General features: G+C 39.1%; 1 protein-coding gene and 1 non-coding gene across 12 annotated transcripts in view; one reads left to right on the forward strand and one right to left on the reverse strand.

The window, feature by feature from the left end:
• The window catches only part of ZMYND11 (zinc finger MYND-type containing 11), a 134,780-nt gene that overhangs the window by 46,025 nt on the left and 63,745 nt on the right, over positions 1 to 25,010 (forward strand). For all 11 annotated transcript variants that reach the window (XM_030321088.1, XM_030321085.2, XM_030321089.2 and 8 more), the window contains exon 2: positions 13,559 to 13,693. In XM_030321088.1, coding sequence (XP_030176948.1) covers positions 13,578 to 13,693 — 116 coding nt within the window. In that variant the 5' untranslated portion in view covers positions 13,559 to 13,577. The remainder of the gene's footprint in view (positions 1 to 13,558; positions 13,694 to 25,010) is intronic.
• LOC115519575 lies at positions 19,862 to 19,966 on the reverse strand. The gene has a single exon (XR_003970574.1). It is a non-coding gene; the product is annotated as a U6 spliceosomal RNA (small nuclear RNA).

Consider the following 25,010-nt stretch of genomic DNA (forward strand, 5'->3'; position numbering starts at 1 on the left):
GGAAAATGGGTGATGGGCATTGGGGAGGGCACTTGTTGGGATGAGCGGTGGGTGTTGTATGTAAACGATGAATCATGGGAATCTACTCTTAAAGCCAAGAGCACACTGTATACACTGTATGTTAGCAACCTTGACAATCATATTAAAAAACAGAATGGCAAGTGTCAGCTGGGAAGTGGAGAAATTGGAACTTTCACATGTTGCCTGTGTAATGTAAAATGGTGTAGCCACTGTAGAATACAGTTTCGTAAAATGTTGAGTGTAGAATGAATGATCCAGCAGTCCCACTTCTGGGGATATACCGAAGGGAATTGAAAGCAGGACCAGGACACACACTTGTATGCCAGTGTTCATTGCAGTTTTTCACAGTATCCAAACTACAGAAACCACGCAAGTGTCCATCAGCACATGAGTGATGCCACTGAACTGTACACTTAAAAATGGTTAAGATGGCAAGTTTTATGTTACATATACTGCACCATAGTTAAAAAAATTAATACTACATACCCAAAACCTCTGAGTTGTATATTTTTGGTGGGTGAAACAGAGTATGTGAATTATGTCTCAATAAAGTGTTATAAACAAAGGGTTAACCTCTATTTTCCTACATACATTTTGTTTTTTAAAGTAGTATTCTGTCAAATCTGGGAGTCTGGAAAGATTTTTTTTTGCCTTACTAGTATAGCTAATAATTGAAATACGTTTGTTGTTATTAGGAATCGTGATCAGTATTTAAATGGTGTTACTTTCTGTAGCTAAACTAGTATAATTTGCTTTAAATAAATCTGTTAGGAAATCTACTTCGAGTGTCTGTTTTGCCAGCTCTCCACGTTCTATACTTGTTACATATGGAAATTGGACAGCAACTGATTGCTTTGGGGTATTTGAGGGAATATAGTTGCTCTTTAGTCTTGACACTGGTAGCCAACCACTTATTATCATAGACTAGACTAGCTTTATTTCTTCTTTCATTTTTATTTATTTGTTTAATTTCAGGGCTTGTTGGGGAATGTATTCAATCAGTAAGTGCTTATATTGTATACTTTGTGGTACAACTTGTTAAGGGCATAAAGTTTGAAATATATGGCCTGCTTTTAGAAAACTTGATGTTGGGTAATGTATATAAAATAATTATGTAGCAATCAATAGAGACATGGAATTAATTGTAATTGTAGATTTTACATATGTTAAGTTGGTATAATAAATAATAACTGAATACAATTTAATTGTAACTTTAACTGAATAATAACTAATAATAAAGCCAGTTATAATAAATAAAATTGTGAGAGACTAACAAAAGACCAAACACATCAAAGAAACTAATGCTAGTGTAGATTAAAATTTTATGTATGATTAGAAAGGTAACACCGTTCATTAGAGAGGAAAGAAATCTTTCAGTAAACCATGCCAATGCAATTGATTACCTCTCTGGGGTAACCTTCTGTATTTTACCCCACGGTTTCCGTTTGGGCATGTAAGATGCTTGGATTTGCCACTCCATCCTAATAACAAGAACTGAACTGAAAAACCAGCAAATCTACTGAGATTATGAGAGCAGGAAGGCCACAGGACAAATGGCTGCCACAGAAGTTGGAGAGGCAGAAAGGCAAATAGAATCAAAACTTACCAGAGCAGAAACCCACCAGCAGAAACATCTGCAGGAACCATTGCTGGGTAAGAAAACCTGAATGTGATTGATGAACTCCTGGAGGCTCAGCGTGGACAAGTCTGAGTTAAAAATCCAGGGGGACCAGCATCATAGGGGCCCCCCACACTTTTGTAAGACTTCTCTCCAGGAGCTCTCCCAGGTCCTTCTAGTGAATATAGGACAAAAAATGCCCTTGTGGTTCCATTGCGACTGGGGTCAGGGGGAGAGGAACCATTTTAAAATCTGCCAGAACATTCTGTTCTTAACAAGGCCCGCCCGCTAGAGAAAGTTTCACCAGAGCCTGACTGACCTAGGGAAGAGAAATACCCAAGTCCAGCTCACTCCTAGCAATCCTGTTCCACCTAATGGGGTAAATAAAAGTGAGAAGTACCTGTCAAGTTCACAGTGTATGGGCACAGGCTCACCAAAACACTGAGACTAATCCTGGGACTATAGAAAGCATTCCCTTCCCACATTTTACACTGAATTACTAAACACCTGCTTATGCAGTTCCTTTTACTTAGTACATTCCACCTCTCTCTCTTTTTTAATGTTCATTATTGAGAGAACATGTGGGGGAGGGACAGAGAGAGAGAGAGTGAGAGAGAGAGAGACATGGAATCTGAAGCAGGCTCTAGGCTCTGAGCTGTCAGCACAGAGCCTGACGTGGGACTTGAACTCAGAAACCATGAAGTCATGACCTGATTGGATGCCAGCCAACTCAGCCACCCAGGTGCCCCAGCGTCTACCTTTCAAAGGAAAATACAAGGCATACTCAAAGGCAAAACAAACACAGGACTTTAACAATCATCTGAACCTGGGTCAACATGGCAAGGATATTGGAATTATCAGAACAGGAGGTAAAAAAACAAAAACAAAAACAAAAAAAACAACTGATTAATAGGCTAGGGACTTTAATGTAAAAAAATAGAAAACATGCAAAATTAGATGAATACTGTAAACAGACGAAAAGTCTAAAAACACCAAAAAGAAATGCTAGAGTACAAACACATTGCAATGGAAATGAAGACTACTTTTGATGGGATCAGTAGACTGGACATGGCTAAGGAAGGAATCTCTGAACTTAAGGATATGACAATAAACTTCTAAAACTGAAAAGCAAAGAGCAGAAAGACTAAAGGAAAAAAAAACATGCAAGGACAATGGGACAACTACAAAAGGTATATCATACGCAAAATGGGAAAGCCACAGGAGAAGACAGAAGAACAAAAGCAATATTTGAAGCATTCATGATGACAGATTTCCCCAAATTAATGTCCAACCAGATTAAGAAGCTCAGAGAATGCCTAGCAGAATAGATGCTGTCAAAACCACACCTAGGTATATCGTTTTCAAACCTCAGAAAATCAAAGATTAATCCTAAAGAAGCCAAAGGAAAAAAAAAACACCTTACTTATAAAGGAGCAGAAATAATAAATACATCAGATTTCTTCTCAGAAACCATGCAAGTGAGAAAACGGGGTGAAATATTGAAAGTATTGAGAGGAACCTGCCCCCCCTACCCGCTCCCCTCCATCACCAAATTAGAATTGTATATCCTGCAAAACTGTCCTTCCAGAAGTGGAGAAATACGTATGAGACAAACATTGACAGAATTTGTTGCCAGTAGACCTGCCTTGGAAGAAATGTTAAATGAAGTTCTTTAGAAGGAAAAGGCTACGTGTCAGAAACTCAAACATACATAGAAGATCATTGGAAATTGAGTAAGGGTAAAATAAACCTGTTTTTCTTATTCTTAATTGATCTAAAAGATAAGTTTGTTCCCAATAGCAACAGTGTACTTTTATGTGCTTGTGTGCATCTAGATATTTATGTATGCTCATGCATAAGTGAAAGGAATGACAACAATGATAAAAGGTACAGAAGAGAGGTATTAGGAACATTTTGTTAATAGGTACTTCTACCTGTAAATCTAAATAGTGTTATTTAAAAATAGACATGGTTAGTTTTAAATGTGTATTGCAATATTTAGGGCAGCCACTAAAAAGTAACAACAAAAAAAGTAAAATTAATATGCTACTATAGAAAAAAAATAGATGCATATAAAGTACTCAAAATGACAAAAGAGAATATGGGTGGAAATCAAAAGCAGGCACAGGGAACAAAGGCATAGAAAACAGCAACAAATATGATAGACATTAATTCAATTATAGCAAATAATCACCTTAGACAACATGGTTAAAATGTAACAATTAAAAGACGAGATTGTCAGAGTTAATTAAAAAATAGGACCCAACCATGTGTTTTCTACAAGAAATCCATTTTAAATATACACTAATTGTGGGGCGCCTGGGTGGCTCAGTTGGTTGAGCCTCCGACTTCGGCTCAGGTCATGATCTCATGGTCTGTGGGTTCGAGCCCTGTGTTGGGCTCTGTGCTGACAGCTCAGACAGAGCCTGGAGCCTGCTTCGGATTCTGTGTCTCCCTCTCTCTCTCTGCCCCTCCCCTGTTCTCAAAAATAAATAAACATTAAAAAAATTTTTTTTAAATTTTTTTTCAACGTTTATTTATTTTTGGGACAGAGAGAGACAGAGCATGAACGGGGGAGGGGCAGAGAGAGAGGGAGACACAGAATCGGAAACAGGCTCCAGGCTCTGAGCCATCAGCCCAGAGCCTGACGCGGGGCTCGAACCCACGGACCGCGAGATCGTGACCTGGCTGAAGTCGGACGCTTAACCGACTACGCCACCCAGGCGCCCCCAAAAAATTTTTTTTAAATATACACTAGTAGATGAAAATAAATGGGATAGAAAAGATAATACCATGCTGACACTAATCAAAACAAAGTTGGAGTAGCTATACTAATTTCAGATGGAGCAGACGTCAAAGCAAGGAATATTAATGGGTATGAAGAGCATTATGTGAAGAGATTCATACTCAAAGATGGTATAACAGTTCTTAATGTGTATGTGCCTAACAACAGTGTGTCAAAGTATTTCAGGCAAAAACTATTAGAACTGCAAGAAGTGATAGATGAATGCACTGGTATATTGGAGATTTCAACACCCCTCTCAGAAATGGACAGGTGCAGTAGGCAGGAGATAAGCACACAGTTGAACTCAACAATATTAATTGGATATCATCAACATCTATAGACTACCTCATCCTACAACAAAAGAATATACATTTTAAGCTCACATGGATCATTCACATCCTCAGCCATAAAACTCAATAAATTCAAAAAATTTAGAAATCATACAATATCTGTTGTTAGACCACAATAGAATTAAAATAGAAATCAAGAGGGGTGCCTGGGTGGCTGGGTTGAGTGACTGACTCTTGATTTTGGCTCAGGTCATGATCCCAGGGTAGTGGGATTGAGGTCCCATCGGGTTCTGCACTGAATGTGGAGCCTGTCTGGAATTCTCTCCCTCCCCCACCTCTCTCTCCCTCCCCCTCTACCCCTCTCCCTCTCTCCCTTTCTTGTTTCTCTTAAAACAAACAAAAATTCAAGAAAACAGAAAAATCGCTTTAAGTCTCAAAATACTTCAACATTAAACAACATACAGGCTGGAAAAGAAATCTAAAAAAATTTTTTAGATTTGAATTAAATGTAAATGAGAATGAAAATATATCTTACCAAAATTTGTAGAATACAACAAAAGCAGTGCTTACAGGGAAGTTTATAGCATTGAATGTATATATTAGAAAAGAAGAAACATCTAAAACCAATATTCTAAGCTTCCACCTTAGGACACAAGAAAAAGAAAATTAAACCCAAAGTAAGCAGAAGAAAAGAAATAGCAAGAATTAAAGCAGAAAAATGAAACTAAGTAGGAAATCAGTGGAAAAATCAATGCAGTCAAAAGCTAGTTGTTTGAAAAGATCAATAGAATCAGTAAGTCTCTATACAAGCCTTAGAAACAAAGACACAAATTATTAATCTAAGAAGTAAAAGAAAAGCTAGCACTACTGATCCTCTAGACCATAGAAGTATAGTAAAGGAATACTGTGAACAACTCTCTGCCCACAAACTTGATAACAGATGAAATAGATCAATTTCTTGAAAGGCATAATCTGGCAAGACCCCTGCAAGAAGAAATAGATAACCTGTTTACACCTTTATAGAAGAAATTGAATCAGTAGTTAATAACCTTCCAAAACAGAAAGCACCAGACCCAGATGGGTTCTTGATTTTTATGCATCTATTAAAATAATGTAATTTTTCTTTAGCTTGTTAATAGATGCATAAAAATCATTTGACAAAATCCAGCACTCATTTATAATAAAAACTTCAAACTAGGAATAGAAATTACCTACAAAAGTTCTACACTAACATCATCATACTTAATGATGAGAAACACAGGTTTCTTGATGAAATCAGGAACAAAGCAAGGATGTCTCTTCTTACCATGCCCTTTTCAACATGGTATTGGAAGTCCGAGCTAAAGCAAGAAGACAAGAAAAGGAAATAGAAGTATAGAAATTTGGACGAGAGAAAACTATTTTTGTTTACAGATGACATGATTGTCTACACAGGAAATCTGAAAGAATTGATAGGTACCTGGAACTAATAATTATAACAAAGTTAATATATAACAATATATAAAAGCCTATCACTCTCTTATATATCAGCAATGAACAAGTTGAATGTGAAGTTAAAAACACATCACCATTTATATTACCGCCCCCCAAATGGAATACTTAGGTATAAACCTAACAAGATATGTGTAAGATCTATATGAGGAAAACAAAATTCTGATGAAAAAAAATAAGTGGAGAGAGAACCCTTGTTCAGGGATAGGAAGACTTAATATTGTCAACACGTCAGTTCTTCCCAGCTTGATCTATGGTATAGATTCAGTGCAGTCCCAATAAAAATCCCAGGAAGTCATATTTTGGGTATCAACATAGTGGTTCTGAAATTCATATGGAATGGCAAGAGATCCAGAATAGCCTACACAATGAGGACAGGGTGGTATTGGTAAAGCAACAAATACATCAGTGGAACAGATGGGAGAGCCCAGAAGTAGACCTGCATAAATATAACCAACTGATCTTTGATAAAAGAGCAAAGGTAGTATGATGGAACAGATATAATCTCTTCATCAGATAGTGGTGGGACAACTGCATCCATATGCCAAAAAAAAAAGAAAAGAATCTAGACACACCTTGTACCCTTCATCAAAATTAACTCAAAATGAATAGAATCATAGACCTAAAATGTAAAACTTCTAGAAGATAACATAGGAGACAGCTTAGGTGTCCTGGAGTATGGCAGTGACATTTTAGTAACAACACCAAGACACGACCCTTGAAAGTAATAGTTGATAAGTTGGACTTGATGAAAATTAAAACTTTGAAGAGAAGGAGAGGACAAGCCACAGACTGGGGGAATATTTGTGAAAGACACCTGCTAAAGGACCATTACCAAAATGTACAAAGAACTTTTTTTTTTTTGAATGTTTATTTACCCTGGGAGAGCAAGCACGTGCAGGGGCGTGAGGCAGAAAGCGGAGAGAGAGAATCCCAAACAGGCTCCACCATGTCAGTGCAGAGCCCGACTGAGGGCTCGAACTCACGAACCACCAGATTGTGACCCGAGCTGAAATCAAGAGCTGGATGCTCAACTGACTGAGCCACCCAAGTGCCCTGAAATGTGCAAAGAACTCTTAAACAAGTAAGAAGATGGATATGATTAAAAAATGAACAAAAAATTTGAACTTACATCTCACCAAAGATGAGATAGAGGTAAAAAGTAAGTGTATGAAAAGATGTTCAACATCCTGTGTCATAAGAGAATTGCAAATTAAAACAACGTTAATTTCTCACTACACATCTGTTAGAATGGCTAAAATCCAAAAAACACCGATTGCTGATGAGAATGTGGAGCCATGGGAACTTAGTCATTGCTGGTGGGAACGCTAAATGGTGCAGCCACTCTGGAAGGCCGTTTTCTTACAAAACTAAACATACTCTTACCATCCAGCAGTTGCACTCCTTGTTATTTATCAAAAAAGCTGACCATGTACACATAGAAATCTTTACAGGGTTGTTGATAGCAGCTTTAATTCATAATTGCCAAAATATGGAAGCAACCAAGATATTCTCTAGTCAGTGAATGGATGAACTGTGTTATGTCCATTCAATGGAATATCATTCAGCACTAAAAGGAAATGAACTGTCAAACCGTGAAAAGATACGGAGGACTCTTAAATGCATAGTACCAGGTGAAGTCAACCCAAAAAGGCCACATACTGTATGATTCCAGCTATAGGACATTCTGGAAAAGGCCAATGATGGAGGCAGTAAAAAAAAAAAAAAATCAGTGGTTGCCAGGAATTGGGGACACGGAGGGATGAGTAGGTGGCACACAAAGGATTTTTAGGCAGGGAAACTATTCTGGGTGATACTTTGATGGTATATACTTGTCTTAATGTGTATGTGAAAACCCGTAGGGTGTACAGCCCCAAGAGTGAACCAACCATGAGCTGAAGCATGGGCTTTGGGGGAAATACTGGTATGCCAGTGCAGGTTTCTTGACTGTAACAAATGTCATTTCTGGTTTGGGGTGTTGATAAGGCGGGGCGGGGGGGGGGCAGGTGCGTGGGGACATGGGATTCCTGGTATGTCCTGCTGAGTTGTGCTATGAACCTAACACTGATCTGTAACACAATGTTTATTAGTGTTACATTGTAAAAAGTTATTCTCAGACGGATTAAGAAGTCAATGTTTAAAAAAATTAAAACACAGGTGCCTGGGTGGCTCAGTCATTTAAGGGTCCAACTCGATTTCAGCTTAGGTAATGGTCTCAGGGTTGTGAGATTGAGCTCCATGTCAAGCTCCATGCTGGGTGTGGAGCCTGCTGAAGATTCTCTCGCTCCTTATACCACTCACTCTCTCTAAAAAGCAAAAACAAAACAGAACAAAACCAGGGAAATACATTTGAATATTTTTTCTGACTTGAATGTGAAAGGGCTTATAATCAGAAAAGTTAACATAAAAGAATTCATGGTTAGCTAGATTTCCATATAATTTCATTTAGTGTTTACTAAGAGAGAAAAGTATTTTAGGAATAATCTTAATATATAAAGACATTAATATCTAAATAGGAAAATGCTACGAATAGGCTATCAATGAAAAGTAATTTGAAATTACTAGTAGGTTGTGGGAAAATTTCAACCTAACCTAAGTAATCAATACACATTATACAATTGGATTTAGTTTTAAGTTTCATGGAATATTTGATGTAAATATGTCAAAATATTTACAAAACATATTTGTTAGACAACATGAGACAAAAACCTGGACCCACTCACCACTGGAAGCAAACTTCAGAACACACTTGATTATGTGTGTCCTCCCAGTGTGGTCCTGTTGGGTACACTGTTTTCTCAGCCTCCCATTATTGTTTCAATTTCCTTTGTCACGTTTATCACTTCTGCAATAAAAAGTTTGCCCATATATGTATTTATCTGCAAGCATTGTATTACTTAATTTTGCTTATTTTTAATTTCCTGATTGATTTCTCTTACTCTCTTTTTTTTCCCCCGTTTGTAGCATTTGCATGATGTTAAAGAAGATACAGGGCGCCTGGGTGGCTCAGTTGGTTAAGCATCCGACTCTGTTTTGGTTCAGGCAGGTCATGATCTCACAGTTTGTGAGATCGAGCTCTGCGTCAGGCTCTGTACTGACAGCATGGAGTCTGCTTAAGACTCTCTCTCCCTCTTTCTCTGTCCCTCCCTTGCTCGTGCTTTCTCTCTCAAAAAAAAAAAAAAAAAAAAAAGATACACAGATGGAAGGGATTGCGTTAAATTTGGATTTGTACGGGTAGAGAATATCAGTTTCACCTGGGGGCTTGCCACAGTTACTTGGACCAACTCAGACCCATTAGGATGGCTCATATCAAAACCAGAAAATTATAAGTGTTGATGAAAATGTGGAGAAATTAGAACCTTGTGCACTACTGGCGGGAAAGTAAAAGGGTGCATCTGCTGTGGAAAACAGTTTGGTGGGTGTTTAAAAAATAAAACATGTAATTGCCAGTTCACATGGCAGTTATACTTCTGGGTATATCAAAAGCAGGATCTCAAAGACATATGTGTATACATGTGTTCATAGCTACGTTATGTGCTAAACGTGGAAGTAACCCAAGTGTTCATCACAGATGAGTGGATAACAAAATGCAATGTATATGTGCAATGGAATAATATTCAGCCTTAAAAAGGAAGAAAATTCTGTAACCTGCTACAACGTGGGTGAACATTGAGGACATTTTGTTAAGTGAAATATGTCAGGTACAGAAGGACAAAAACTGTCTAATTCCACTTCTAATTCCACAGTTCTAAGGTACTTAGATTCGTCACAAAGTCGAAGTAGTACAGTGGGTGCCAGGGGTTGGGGGAGGAGGGGAAGTACTTAGGGACTAACGGGTGCAGAGATTCAGTTTCACAAGAGGAAGTGAGTTATGTGACTGGATGGTGGTGACTGCTTCAGGACATTGTGGATGTGGTTAATGCCAGTGAACCGTACATGTAAAAATGGTGACACTGGTTTATGTTATGTCTATTTTACCACAGTAAGAGAAATTGGGGGGAAAATTAGTGGGAAGTGTTTGGTTTTGTATTTTTATTTTTTAAACTATAAGCCTCTTGAGAATCACTTTCTGAAGGAGCTCATCTTCCTAAGGGGAGCCGAAAAGATTGAGGAGTTTTTTTTTGTTTTTTTTTTTGTTTTTTTTTTTTTGTCTGTCATGTCCCTCTGAGGCCACCTTGGAAGATAGATGAAAGATGAAGCCTGTCCCTTCTTAGTGGAACTGATGGATCTTCTGAGGAATTTATAATTATTTGCACAAGGCAGTATGTCTGTAAGAGACATATTAAAAATTAGAATATGCAAGAGTTGAGTTTGCTTTAGTGTGATCCTAGAGGAAAGGTCAGTCAGGGACAGTTGCATGGACAGTTGCTCAAGTCCCAGCAAGGAAAGGGCAGAGCACAGCTTAACCAAGGGGACCAAGGTCCAGTGTTTCGGGCAGACTTTGGAATTTTGAGGGGTTCAGTTTAGTAGTAATATGCATTCAGGAGAGAGGGCTGCAGACTTGGGTTTGTTCACATCAGTGAAGACCTTAAATGAGAAGCTGTCTGTACATGGGAACTGAGACACTCATTTCCTAGGATTTTATTGATGAACAAACAAATTGCTGTGTTTATTAATCATGTTAAGTCAACAACGGAAGGACTTTTATCTGTTTTACTGCTATATTGCCAGAGCATCTATAACAGGCATGTCTGAACTATGTTACCAAACAATGATTTTAGGTTTCATAAGAAAGAAAATCTCAGTGGTTGTACTTTGGTGCTTTTATGATGTGTCTCAGACATCATCGTGCTCTCCTTTTGTGGGTCTGTGTTCTTCGCAAGGCTCTCCTTGGGCTCCTGAGTGTCTTCCTTGTGATGTGTGTACCTATGTTGACTCAGTTCGGGCAGATCTCAAAACTCTTTGGTTTTAACTTTACGTGTTTTCTGAAGTGTGTGCTGCTTAATTCTTGAGTCTTGAGTTTAACCATTTCTAGCAATTAAGTGACATCACTTGTAGAGTTTCTGCTATTAGTGTCCCCACTGTATTCTTTTGGTTGTTATGTCATATAAGTAGTTATATTTACTATATGGCGTTATTTTAAAACACTAGCTTTGGTTTTGTATATTTTCTGTAGTTCTGAATAAATCATTCTTAATTTTTCATATATGTACTTAGAAAAAATGCAAGTTAAATTACATGTTTACAATGATATGATTACTTACTACTCTTAAACCCTTTGTGTCACATGTCATAAACCCTTCTACATGTCATAAACCTAATGAGATCTAACAATTGTATCTTTGCTTTAAACAGCCAGTTATCTTTTAAAGAAATTAAGGAAATTCCTCTTGTGTTCCCCCACATATCTACCATTCTGTAGTGTTACCTAATCTAAAAGTAGTGTCCTCCTTGTGTAGATTCTCCTGGCATGTATTCTGGACCATGTTGGTCCTCTCTGACCTTACAGTAGTTCGTGTATATATCAAACTTCCTCTGCCAGTTTTAGGCCATTTCTGGCAAGGACTACAGTTTTTGCATTTTTAGATAATTCAGTGTATCTATCGAGCACAGAAAATACTTACTTTTTTTTTCTTTTTTTTCCTTTTTTAATTTAATTTTTTTCTTTCAATATATGACATTTATTGTCAAATTGGTTTCCATACAACACCCAGTGGTCCTCCCAACAGGTGCCCTCCTCAATACCCATCACCCACCCTCCCCTCCCTCCCATCCCCCATCAACCCTCAGTTTGTTCTCAGTTTTTGAAAATACTTACTTTTAAGTATGTAAGTAGGGTTGAAGTAGTGTGTTTTTGACTGAGCGTCTGTATAACCTGACAACGTATAGTACCATAGTTCACCATTAGATGTCACTCTGTAACATACTTTACATTCTTGCCAGACAATTCCTTACCGAAACGCTTGTCAGATTCAGAAAGTTGGCATTGCTTAACAGCGCACTTACACTGATACGTAGTGGTTTCTCTCTAAACACACATTCATAAATTATAATTGTTACTACCTTTTAATTCTACGTCTAAGTCTGTATTGAACCCAACTGATTTTCCTTAGTTTTCTTTAAAATTTGAGTGCTGGCTTTATTTTTTGGTTATTCTTTATGTGGAGCAAAGTCTGCAAATATTACAAGTAGTGGGTGGGAAGAAGTAGGATATTCAAGAATACCTTCAAACGTGTTCAGAATTCTTCCGTTAGTAATGCAATTTGAAAAATACCTTATTCCAGGAGGCTGACTGACCCCACACTCATGGGCGACTGCTGGTTTTGTTTGGGTGTGTCAGAGAAAGAGGGAGAACGGACTTGGCTCTGAAGAGAAACGTAGAGGCAGAGAACACGGAGACCTGTAGGCTCTGCTGGCCAGTCCTGGAACACAGGAAAGTGCCAAGAATGAGATTCCTTCACTCATTCCCACCCTTACAAGATAGGAAAGGTCAGGTCAGGCGGGGTTTGATGTTCACCTTATCCCTAAGGGTGGCCAAATGCTAACCCATGTGACGATGCAGGGATCAGGTGTCTCAGGGCCGAGGACACTGCTGACAGTCCAGCCCCTCTGTGCCCAGCTGGGAGTCCAGTTGTATGCGTGAGCCTCTTCTGCAGCACTGTTGCTCAGTCATGCTCCCTGTACACTTGCCAGAACACAGCCAGTGACCATTTTCCTCACTTCGCTCAGAATATTGAAATTTGAATGAAACAGCGATGTTGTTTCTGAGTGATACAATAAACAACCCCCCGCCCCCGCCCCCGCCAGCCCGAGCATGTGAACATTCACGCAGATGTGGGTCCACCCATGTCCTCTGGGACACCAGCTCCCAGCCTTTCACACCTCAGCCAGAAATAACTATCTTACAGTTTCTGTTTATGGTTTTATTTGGAAAAAAAAAAAAAGAATGTCATTTATCAGTATGGTTTTATAAAATTCAAAATTTAAAACCCTGAGTATAATAAAATACCAAAGAATAAGGGCATTTGAATCCATTTATATTGATCTGTCAAATTATACACAATGTATTATGAAAAAATGAAATTTTATGTTCTGCTTTTGCTTTAGAATAAGATATGCATTTTTTTTAATACGTTAGTATAGGATGACTACTAACCCTTATTGGGAAGACCTTTTTAATTCTTTGGTCTTAAAATGACATTTTTTAATGAAATAATGAAGCAAATGACAATTTTTATGAAGTAATTGGTAACGTAGGTGTAGAAAATATAGTAGAAAGGTTGTCATACTCCATACTACAGTAGTGTCCTCACCAGGAGTTAGGACGTGCTGAGACTGTTACTCACTTATACTGATAGAGGTGCATCTTGTAATCCATATATTTTTTCCTTATGTTTTTGTGTATTCCTACAGTTAAAGAAGTGAACAGGTCATGGCACGTTTAACAAAAAGACGACAGGCGGATACGAAAGCTATCCAGCATCTTTGGGCAGCCATTGAGATTATACGGAACCAGAAGCAAATTGCCAACATTGACCGTATTACAAAGTGAGTAATTTAAGCAAAAATATCCTTGTGAAGTTTCCTATGAGATTTTTGGGGGGCAAAGGTCTAAAACCAACTTATTTATTATGCTCATCAACGCATTACAAAGTAACAGTCACTTTTTGCCTTATATGTAACTTATTAGAAAAATAATACAGAAGCATAGGCAACTTGTGTTTAGATGTTTTGGAAAGAAATATTAGAGAAGTATAATACCAGTGTGTACTACTTACAATAGCTTTTTAGTTCTCAAAGATTTTTTAACTCTTGGGAACAGATCTTTATGTCTTTTTTATCAAAAAGGCTTTGCTTCTGTGTAAACTGTCTAAAACCAGTGTGCTCTTTGTTGAGTGTTCACTGTCGCACACGTTGGTCCCTAGTCCACTAACCAGGACTTTCTGACCATTTCATTCTGTGTTTTGGAAATTACATTACTTTGGTAGACCAAGATTCAGGATAGAAAATTATCAGGATACTTTATGAGTTCTCTACTTACCTGTTATATACTGGTTATAACAGAGTCTTCAAATGGAACTTGATTTTGTTCCTTTGTTTCTCTGAGTATTTTTAAGGGAATAAAGCTAAATCCATCTTTTTTTAAATGGTTGAATGATCTTTTTTGGTAATTTAGATAGAATTTCTTTATTTTCTACACATTCCTTAGATGCTATGTGTAAAAGTGGAAACAAGTGATTTACAAAAGTTCATTTAGTGCTTATTTTTGCCTTTATTAATAAGTAACAAAATTGAATACCACATATTTTTGTCTCTTGCCTACGTTCTGTTAAAATTATAAAGTTTACTGAAGAGGGCAGGGACCAGAGAAGGAGAAAGAATAATGCCATGTGTTGCTCTAAGTCCGTATTTAAAGTTGCTATGCACATGTCCTAGCTCCTGAGGGCCACTAGCATAAAAATATTCAGTAACACTTGTATGGAAAATAAGAATAAAATAAAGAGCACATTATAATTAAATTCAAATTAGTATGTTTTTATAAAAAGTAAATAATTTGGGGGTGTGTTACAAAGTATAAGTTATAGTGAGATGGTATTGGCATAAAAACATGTTTTCAAAACCTCAAGAATAACAGCCATACGTATTTTCCTATGGTTGGGATTGTTTAAAAACATAGTTTATGTCTATCAAAATTACCTACAGAAGGATGTGGAAATAAGATGCTGCTCTTTGGGTTTAAATTTTAAACTTCAGGTCATCCCAGTTTGACAGAACTGTCCCGGTGTTGGAGGCGCTTCCTCCTCCCTGGGCCGGCACCTGCTCTGGGAGCCTTGGAGGCGTCTCCTGGTGCCAGGCGTCCATAGTTGGGCCGCGAAGGTTGCCGCTAGTTGATGGCAGTGGTGGTGCAGGTGCCGCGCAGGTGGTGTGACATCTGTGTGCGCTCTCGTGAGAGAGGAGAGGTTCGTAAGGAGGAGTGCACACCGTGTCGTGCCCTTTCTGCATTAGGGATTGTTGATAAGCGTTCTCTTTTCTCCCTTCTCCGTCAGCTCAGCGTTCAGGCTGCCAAGGCTGACTTTTCTCCATGACCTCAGGTCCGTAGATCTTAAGATACATATGAATAAATGTAGTCATCTACCAAAAATTATTGTTTTATTAGTGTCATCTAAAGACAAAAAAAAATTAACCAGCGGGTAACTGTTTAAGAGTGGTGGCCGGTGTCTCTTCCGCTTCGTCTGAGAGGACCTTCTTCCTTCCTGTTACGGGTGCGCTTGATGGTACAAAGAAGAACCAGACAACACTGTTTCTGGCACAGCCTGTGTGTCATTAGTTTCCTACCAGGCCATCAGCCCCAAGGAGGAGCTGTCTGCTTAACCGCCTGGCCTGCTGCCTTAGCTCCTGGGTTGAGTTGGTGTCCTTGTCACTACCCTGGCCAAGGCAGGTTGGGAGAAGCATTGCCCCGTGATAGGAAGACAGGTGGCTGTTCTGTATTCTAAATAGGTAAATACTTTTCACGTCTTAGATTAACTTAAAATCGAGTTGCTCCGCTGACTTACAGCGGAGGCTGAACATAGAGTTACCTTTTAATTTTTACACATATGGCGAATTCCTGACGGCTGGAGCAGAGTTACTGTGAAGAGGGTGTATGTAGTCATCAAGGTCCTTCTGTGTTATGTCTGGTGATGGACTCCATTGTAGGAATGGAACCTGTCTTCAGTCAACACTTTTTAACAGTTTTGGGCTTTGGGATCATGGTTCTTTATGATATTTTCAGCCTGGCAAACCCCAGACACTGTAGTTAACTTCTGTGCAGTGTTTTAGTTCTGCTTGTTTTTGTTTCTGTTTGAAAGTCTCTTTGAGGTCACCTTCAATCTAAAGGTTTTCATTCATCCTTGTTGTTGTTTTCCTTCGCAGTTTATTGAAGAAACTGGTTCATTTGCTCTTAGGTTTCCCACAGTCTGGCTTTTGCTGGTCGCATCCTGTGGTGTATTTGTTTCTCTGCATTTTGTGGAAATTGATAGTTTTCTGGAGGCTTGGGTGGGGTGAGACTCCTTTGCAGTAGCATGTGGTCCTACCAGGAGGTCATATGCCCATTTCTCATGCGTGAGATTGGCAGTCATGATGTACAGCGAGTAGTGCCCGTAACTCATTAAGGATCATCAACAGGATTACTTCTATAAGGATGTAAACTTGCCTCTGCATCCTGTGTGGCAGCCCCATGGTGTGTCCATGTCCAAAGGGAGAGTAACTGACTCTTTGCCTTTATTTGCCAGTGTTTAAAATGGCATCCTCTCCTGGTAACCAATTAGTTTTTTTAAAGTGCCATTCGGAATTCATGCGTTTAGATACTTTTGATACGTTTCAGTCCATTTCTGACAAAATCCTTATTTATGCTCAAATTTTTCCATCTTTCACCAGTTGGAGCCTCTCTACATTGACTCCTAAAGTGGCTTTCTGCTTTTTCTTGCAACAGGGTTTTTCAGGCTCATCTGTTTTATACCCTTGGAACCATTGATTTCTCCAAGGGGCTCTAATTTCCTTCACTTAGAAATTGTATTTCAGAAGCATGTCTGGCCCTCAGTGTGCTCACTGCTGCTAGGTTGATCTTTCCAGGCCTTTTAGAGGGCAGAGGAAGTATACATAATTTTAAGACAAAAGAACACCCTATTAATGAATACTGATATTTTCCATTTGAATTTATGGCTACTAGTTTTTCCCAAACTCTTCTACCAAAAATGTTTCTCTCTTCTTACATAGTAAAGACATCATGAATCGTAACTAGTCAGTTGTTTTATCCAACATTATACGTCAAGCTATTGCAGAGTAACCACACCAACACTATAACCAATAAATAGTATGTTTGATGGAAACCATCTAAATTACTTTACCCATTGTTTTCAAACAGTTGTACTGATTCTAACCTGCCAGAGGTGAGAGCGATTACATGTTCTACTTTCTTCCTCACAATTGGCATTTGGTCTTCGTCTACAAACAAGTATTCATTTTATGGTTACCACCAGCCCTTCTCTTGGTGTCCACAATTCATTCTCTGGTAGATTCTTTTTATTCTTGTTCCCCAAGTTTTACTGAGATGTAATTGACATATAATATTGTGTTAGTTTACAAGGTGCATGACATAATGATTTTGTGTTTGTACCTATTGCAAAATGATCACCATGGTATGTTCAGTTAACATCCATCACCTTGTTTTTCCTGTGATGAGAACTCAGATCTGCTCTGTTAGCACCTTCCAAATACATAGTACAGTGTTATTAACTGTAGTCGGCATGCTGTCCACGACATGCCTGGGACTCATTTATCCTATGACTAGAAGTTTACAGCATTGGCTCCCTTCACCCATTTCACCCAACACTTGCCACCACCAGTCTGTTCTGTTTCTGTGAGCTCAGTCTTTTTTAGATCCTACAGTGTTTGTCTTTCTTCGTCTGACTTCCTTCACTTAGCATAATACCCCCAGGTCCTTCCACATTGTCACAAAATGATAAGATTTCCTTCTTTTTGGCAGAATAATAATTCCATTGTATATACACCACATCTTCTTTATGTATTCATCTGTGGACGGGCACTTAGGGAGTTTCCATGCTTTGGCTACGGTGAGTTTGCTGCAGTGAACATGAAGTGCACATACGTTTTTGAGAGTGTGATTTCATTTCTTTCAGATAAATACCCAGAAGTGGGATTGGTGGATGGTACAGTAGTTGTGTTTTAATTTTTTGAGTAGCCTCCATGCTGTTTTTTCAAAGTGGCACAAACATCTAGGAGATTCTTAAGGTTTCATGAGAAGTGATTTTCAAGTTCTTGCTGGTTCTTAACAGTTGGTTGCAGCCTTTTTTACTGGAAAGTCAGTTTGGCTGGGTATAAAATCCTTAACTTCTTTCTTTTTTCGGGTTTTTATAGGTTATGTATGCTGGCTTATAGAGCCTCTCGTGGTTGCCATGTACCCTAGGAAAGAAGCCTGTGCTTCTTTACCAGTTTCTTTTAATTGCCTCTCTCTGTTTTTAAACAGCTAGTGTTCTGTTCAAAAAAGGAGTGGATAAGGAATTATAAATGAGAGAATCATTGTTGAGATTTATTGTGTATTTCAAGTATTTAAAAAGTATAACTTCCAGAAACTTCTTTAACAGGTTCTATTATTTGGGATGGAGAGTACTTTCACCAAAGGAGTCCTTCTGAAATCAAAGTACATCTATGGGATTAAGTTTGATTTTTTAATTAATGGTGAAGCTGTCTCTCTGTTTTAAAAGTACAGATTTATAGATTCGATTTCATGATAATATAAAATTCCATAGTTCTCATTTGGGAACTACATAAACACAGGTAAATTTTGACCTCTCATTAAAAAACATTTTACAGTTTTAAAAATCAAAGGATGTTTTCTGATGTTTAGTCATCATAAAATTGAAACAAATAAGTCACTTTATCATTAAAAAAATGAAGTACAGTAGTCAGTTGAGATGAAAATAAGCACAGGCAAGGGTAGCTTCTCTTTTAGTTGGAAAGTTTATAAAGGCTAACTTGTGAATGGCACATATGGATTCATAAGTTCTATGAAATTTGAATAGGTGTTGTGAAACTAAAGCTTTGAAATGTTTGACTACTTGATATTTATATGAAACAAATATTTATAACAATTTTATGCTTCAGATCATAATGTTAGCTCTTGTTTTACAGTTTTTAAGTCAAGGAACAAAGATTAAGAGTCAGGGGCACCTGGGAGGCTCAGTTGGTTAAGTGTTCAACTCTAAATTTTGGCTCAGGTCATGATTTCACAGTTCGTGTGTGCATGTGCATGCTCTCTCAAAAATAAGTAACTAACTTTAAAAAAATTAAGACTCCTATGACAACAAAATCAGTAACCAGTAGAATTTAGATTTTCAATCCCTGAGATTCCCAATAGTACTCCTAATTCATTATCATGTTATTTTTCTAAATGTCACCTATATGTTAATATTCCATAAAAGTAAGTCACATGTGTCACCTCTGTTTCCTCTTAAATCTAAACATACTATTCATATCTAACTTGGATAATTATAGTGTGGCATTGGAATTTTGTAAGTATTCTAAGTAGTGGTTGTGATTTAAAGACCTGTTGAAACAAGTATGGCCTTTATGTTCACCTACATGTTCCAGCATTATGGGCAGCTTAGTGCTGTTGGGAGAGGTCGGCTCACATCTGCTCTGTGCTGGGACACGCAGGTGTGTCTGAGCTGCCTTGAGCACCCCTGTGATGGCCTGTGTTCAGAGGTGACTGTGCTTGTGGCTGATGTGATCAGGCCAACCCTGGGCTGGTAGACTAGTCCCATTCAGATTAATGTTTCAGGTTAGGGCATCAATTAATTACATGTGTTGCTTACTTTAGGGTCACACCCCACTTATAAAATGTGACCTCTGAACTCTTGTGACATGTTTGGCATTGAAATGTGTGAGTTTACCTGGAGTCCTTCCTGTCGCTATAGGCAGACGTAAGCCTGCACTGCAAGTCCCTGTGTGAGGGCTGCCTTTGAAGTTGCACTGGGTACACTCTTTACTCACTTGTTTAAAATTAACTTATGAAACTTCTAGCAGCTATTATGTCATAATTGTGCTTTGTCTCTATGTCAGCTGATTTTCTTTTCTATCTTTGTTTTTTGTTTTGTTTTGTTTTTTGTTCTTTTTTTTTTTTTTTTTTTTTTTTTTTGGAGGGGAGGCAGACAGTACAAAAGTATGGAATGTTTCACAGATTTTCATGTCACCCTTGCATGGAGCCATGATAATCTTCTATGTGTCGTTCAGTTTTAGCACACATGCTGTGGAAACAAACACTCTGTCCACTCCCTCATTGGATTTGTTGGAGAGGAAGGAGATAGCCCCTGTCTGCTACTTTGGAAATAAGTTACTTTGAAAAACTACCATCTAATAATAGACTGTGGATGTAATCCCAAGAATTCTTCCCAGAATTACTAACCGCATACCCTTTTCAATCTACAATGATTTATTTTTTATTGCATTTCTTTTGTGATAGTGGATGGGCAGGTAACTTTACCACCGTTACATCCTTATTTTTATCTTGCATAATAACAGCCTTGCAGAAGAAGTAACTGATTCTGAACAACCGTAATCTACAATTCCACAGAGAGCTTTCTCCTGTGTGCACAATTCTTGGGGCCCTCCTCTTGGCTTGGATTATTGGCTAGCTGTTTTCATGGTTGACATTTCTTTGCAGTCCTGTGAAGGAAATATACCGCTAAGGCACAGAAAAGTGTAAACAACCATTAAAGTATAAATTAGTGTTACCAAGTAGTAGAGGCCCCCCACACGGAATAGGGGCCAGCCCTTCATGCTGGCTGTCCGGGTTATCCGCACTCCGTGCCTTAGTCAAGGGGTCGCTGCAGTCAGGAATTTGTAGAAGGTGTGGGATTAGCTGCACCTGGGAGTTTGGACAGGATTCAGGCAGAGTTGGATCAGACGGACTGGAAGACTTTTAGGGAAGGGAGATGAGAAGGCAGAGCATCAGACAGGGAGGGCTGCTAAGGCCAGCACAGAGGTTTTTAACCTGTAGCCGGAAGGGAATAGTGAGTTTGTTTGGAATGTGGAAATAGAGTCAAACACACTCATTTTCCCCTCCCCAGATAGAGCGAATGTGCCTCTTCAATGTTGCATGTGTGCGGGCTCTCCCCTGTTCTGGCCTGGGTCTGAGCCCTCCTCATATCTTGCCTGTGCAGTGGCAGTGGGTTCCTAATTGGGCTTCCAGCTTCCCACTCTTGCTGCTGCTCTGTTTCTTCCCATCTTTGGAATCAGAGAGATTTTTCCAGAGCACCACCATCTGACCACACGCTGCATGATTGAAAGCTTTTTTCTGTTGTTCATGAAGCCTGAATTCTTGTGCCAAGTTGATACTCTCTGGGCCTTCCTCTTCCCCGTCATCTGCTGCCATGACCCACCTGGTGTGCTGCTCTCGGCGCCCGGGACCCCTGCAGACCCTCGGATCCACTGTGATGCACACTGTGCCCGGATGCTGACTCCTCTCTCAAGTCGTGTCCCTGAGGAGGCTGTTCCTGACCCCTTCAAGTGAACTCAGCCCTCATACTTCATCAGTATTTTTCTAGATTTTAGATCTGATTATATTCTTCTTAAGATCCTTTTTTTTAGGGGCGCCTGTGTGGCTCAGTCAGATAAGTGTCCAACCTTAGCTCAGGTCATGATCTCGCGGCTTGTGAGTTCAAGCCCGTGTTGGGCTCTGTGCTGACAGATCAGCCTGGAGTCTGCTTCAGATTCTGTGTTCCCATTTGTCTCTGCCCCTCCCCTGCTCACACATTGTCTCTCTCTCTCAAATATAAACATTAAAAAAAATCCTCTGTTTTATTTCCTCGTTGTGCACAAAGTGCCAATACCTGAACAGGACATTTGTGTGAGCCCTTCGCAGTCAGACCCTGACTGTCCTCCTTTTCATGCCCTGCTGCTCGCCACTAAGGCTTCGTGTGATGAGACTCTTCTCCGTTTTCTGAGCTATTATTTTTGATTCTTTATTTTGTATTTTTCCTTCTTAATTGACAAAACATACCCTTTTGAGATTCAACCAGATAACCATCTCCTGTGAGGTATTGATTCATTCCTCACTGTAACCAGCCCCATTATCCTTGTTCTTGGCTCACATAGTGATATGTGTGAAATTCAGTTTTATTATTTATTATAGTCTCTTATTACTATAAAAGCATTTCCACTTCCTGTGCTGTGAGCACCTTGAGGGTAGGGCACACATCTTTCCTCTCTTTAGATCTTAGTGTGAAGCCAGTAGCTAGGGAAAGGAACTGGGAGAAGGTTTCTAGATAACCGTAAGTATTCAGTTGCATGAGCTGAAGATGTGGTTTCCAGGAGGCTTAGAATTGAGAAGCAGCCCTGTGCTACTTCGTAGATTTGTCTGTGTGAATTCTGCCCACTGCTCCAGGAGGTCTGTTTTCCTTCACCTTATTTTGCTGATGAAGGTCTTGAGACCCAGGCTGCTGGGATCTGGCCTAAAGCCATGCGGGTTGTCGGTTGCAGAAGAGAAATACGAATATAGATCTATCTGATGTCGCAGTCCAAACTTTTAATCTTCATTGTTTCCTTTTGGTGTTTGGTGGGTCTACATTTGTATCCTTGCTGGTGTTGAAGATGTTAATTTACTGTCATGAACATGTGCTTCCAGATTATCATGTAACAGCAGCTCCAACGTTCATATTAGCCCTGCTTTATGGGCGAAGAACGTGAGGCTGTACAAGCAAATTATTTGTCTAGATTGTTAGGAATAACCTTTCTTCAGAGTATATTCTAAATTTTAAATAAATTCATCGATGAAGGATCTAGAAAGGTGTTCTTTAGGTTGTGAAGTTTATTTTTGTCTAGTGCAATATTAAAAAGAATTGTTGTATACCCATCTATAAAACACCTAGTGGCAGATCATGGTTACTTTGTTTTTTTTTTTTTTTTAATGTGGTAAAGTACACACACATATAGTTTACAATCTTAACCGTTTTTAAGCCTACAATTAGGTGGCATTAATTACGTCCAGACTGCTGTGCTGCCGTCTCCACCATCCATCCCTGTAACTCACTTCATCTTGTGAAGCTGAATCTCTGCACCTGTTAGTCACTGAGTCCCCATCCCTCCTCCCACAGCTCCTGGCACATTCTGCTTTGACTTTGTGACAGTGATGACTCTATATCCCTCAGAGGCGTAGAGTCATATAGTATCTGTCTTTTTACAGCTCCTTTCCCTCAGCATAATGTTCTCAATAACACACTCTGAATTTTCTTCCCCATTAAGGCTGAATAATAGTCAGTTGCATGGAGTGTGGCCACATCAGTTATCTATTCACTTCGTGATGGATACAGGTGTTGCTTCCATGTTTTACTATTATGAATAATTCTGCTATGGACATGGGTGGACAGATCTCTTTGAGACCCTGCATTCAGTTCTTTGGGGTATATACCCAGAGGTGGAGTTGTGGGGTCATAGGCAATTCTGTTTTTAATTCTTTTGAGGAACCTCCATACTGTTCTCCACAGCGGCTGCACCAGTTTGCATTCCCACCAGCAGTGCAAGAGGTTCCCTTTTTTAACATCCTTGCCAACACTTGTTATTTCCTGTCTTTTTTATTTTAGCCATGATGACAGGCACGAGGCGGTATCTGATTGTGGCTTTGATTTACATTTCCCTGATGATCAGTGACATTCAACGTCTTTTCATGCTTATTATCGGTCATTCTTGTATCTTTGGAGACCTGTGTCTTCAACTTCTTTGCCCATTTTTGAATCAGGTTGGTTGGTAGTTTCACAGGTTTTGTATCTCTTGTGGATAGCAATTGCTCACCAGATCCATGATTCACAAATATTTTCTTTCAGTCTGGGAGTTGCCTTTCTACTCTGTAGACCGTGTCTCCTGTCGTACAAAACTTTAGAATTTTTATGAAGCCCACTCTCTTTTTTCTCTTTTGTTGCCTGTGTCCTTGGTCACATCCAAGAAATCATTGCCAAACCCAGTGTTGTGAAGCTTTGTGCTGCATATTCTTCCAAGAGTTTTACTGTTTGGGGCCTTACATTTAGGTCTTTGACCGATTTCGAGTTAATTTCTGTATATGCTGTTAGGGAGGTGCCCAGCCGCCTCCTTTGTGTGTGGAGATGCAGTTTTCCCAGCTGTGTTGGTTGAAAAGACCGGGTTCCCCATTGAGAGGTCCTGGCCCCCTTGTCAGAAACCCTTTCGCTGTAGATGTGAGGGTCTCTTCCTGGGCTCTCTCTTCGATTGCATTAGTCTGCATGTCTGGTTATGCCAGTGCCACGTGGTTTGCCTACTCTAGCTTTGTGTAGTAGGTTTGAGATGAGGAAGTGTGAGTCCTCCAGTTTCTCCTTCGTTTTAGATTATCTGGGTTATTTAGGGTCCACTGAGATTGCACGTGTTATTTCAGGATGGGTTTTCTATATCAGAAAAAAATGTCCATGGGATTTTGATAGGAATTGCACCGAATCTGTAGATTGCTTTGGGTAATATGGACATTTCAACGATATATGAATTCTTCCAGTCCACAAACACGGGATGTGTTTCCACTTACGTCTTTACTGTCTTTCAGCAGTGTTTGGCAGTCTTCATCGTGCAAGCTTTTCTCCTCCTAATGGTTAAGCTCATTTCTACATATTTTATACTTTTTGATGCTATTGTGAATGGAATTATTGTCATAATTTTCTTTTCAGTGTGTTCATTCTTTGTGTATAGAAACGCAGCTAAATTTTGCGCATCACCTTGTGAGCTGCTACTTTGCTGAATTCGTTATGACAGCTTTTTTGTGGAGTCTTTATAGAGTTTTCTGTGTGTAAGAGAATAAAATCTACAGAGGTCATTTTACTTCTTATTTCCAATTTGGATGCTTTGTATCCTTTTATCCAAATGCTTGGGCTGAGGTGCTTAGTGGTATGTTTACTAGCAGTGGTGGAAGTGGACGTCCTTGTCTTGCTCGGGACCTTACAGGAAAAGCTCTCAAGTTTTCACAATTGAATATGATGTTTGCTGTGGGCTCATCATCTATGGCCTTTGTTATGGTGAGGAGGTTTCTGTCTGTACCCGGGTGGTTGAGTGTTTTCATGATGAGAGGATGTTGAATTTTGTCACACCTATCTACTAAGATGCCTCCGTTCATTCTGTTAGCATGGTGTCATGTGTACTTAAGTGCATGTGTTTAGCCATCCCTGCATCTATAAAGCACCCAGTGGTAAAGCATTATTATTGAAGATATTTTAGTGTAAGTAAACTAAATAACCAATTGGCAGGACACTTGGAAAACAGGAAGCAGAATAGTCACCTATAATTTCTCTGTCCACAGTCAAGTAAGAGACCCGCT

This window comes from Lynx canadensis, chromosome B4 (assembly GCF_007474595.2).
Source record: "Lynx canadensis isolate LIC74 chromosome B4, mLynCan4.pri.v2, whole genome shotgun sequence".
Classification (NCBI taxonomy): Eukaryota; Metazoa; Chordata; class Mammalia; order Carnivora; family Felidae; genus Lynx; species Lynx canadensis.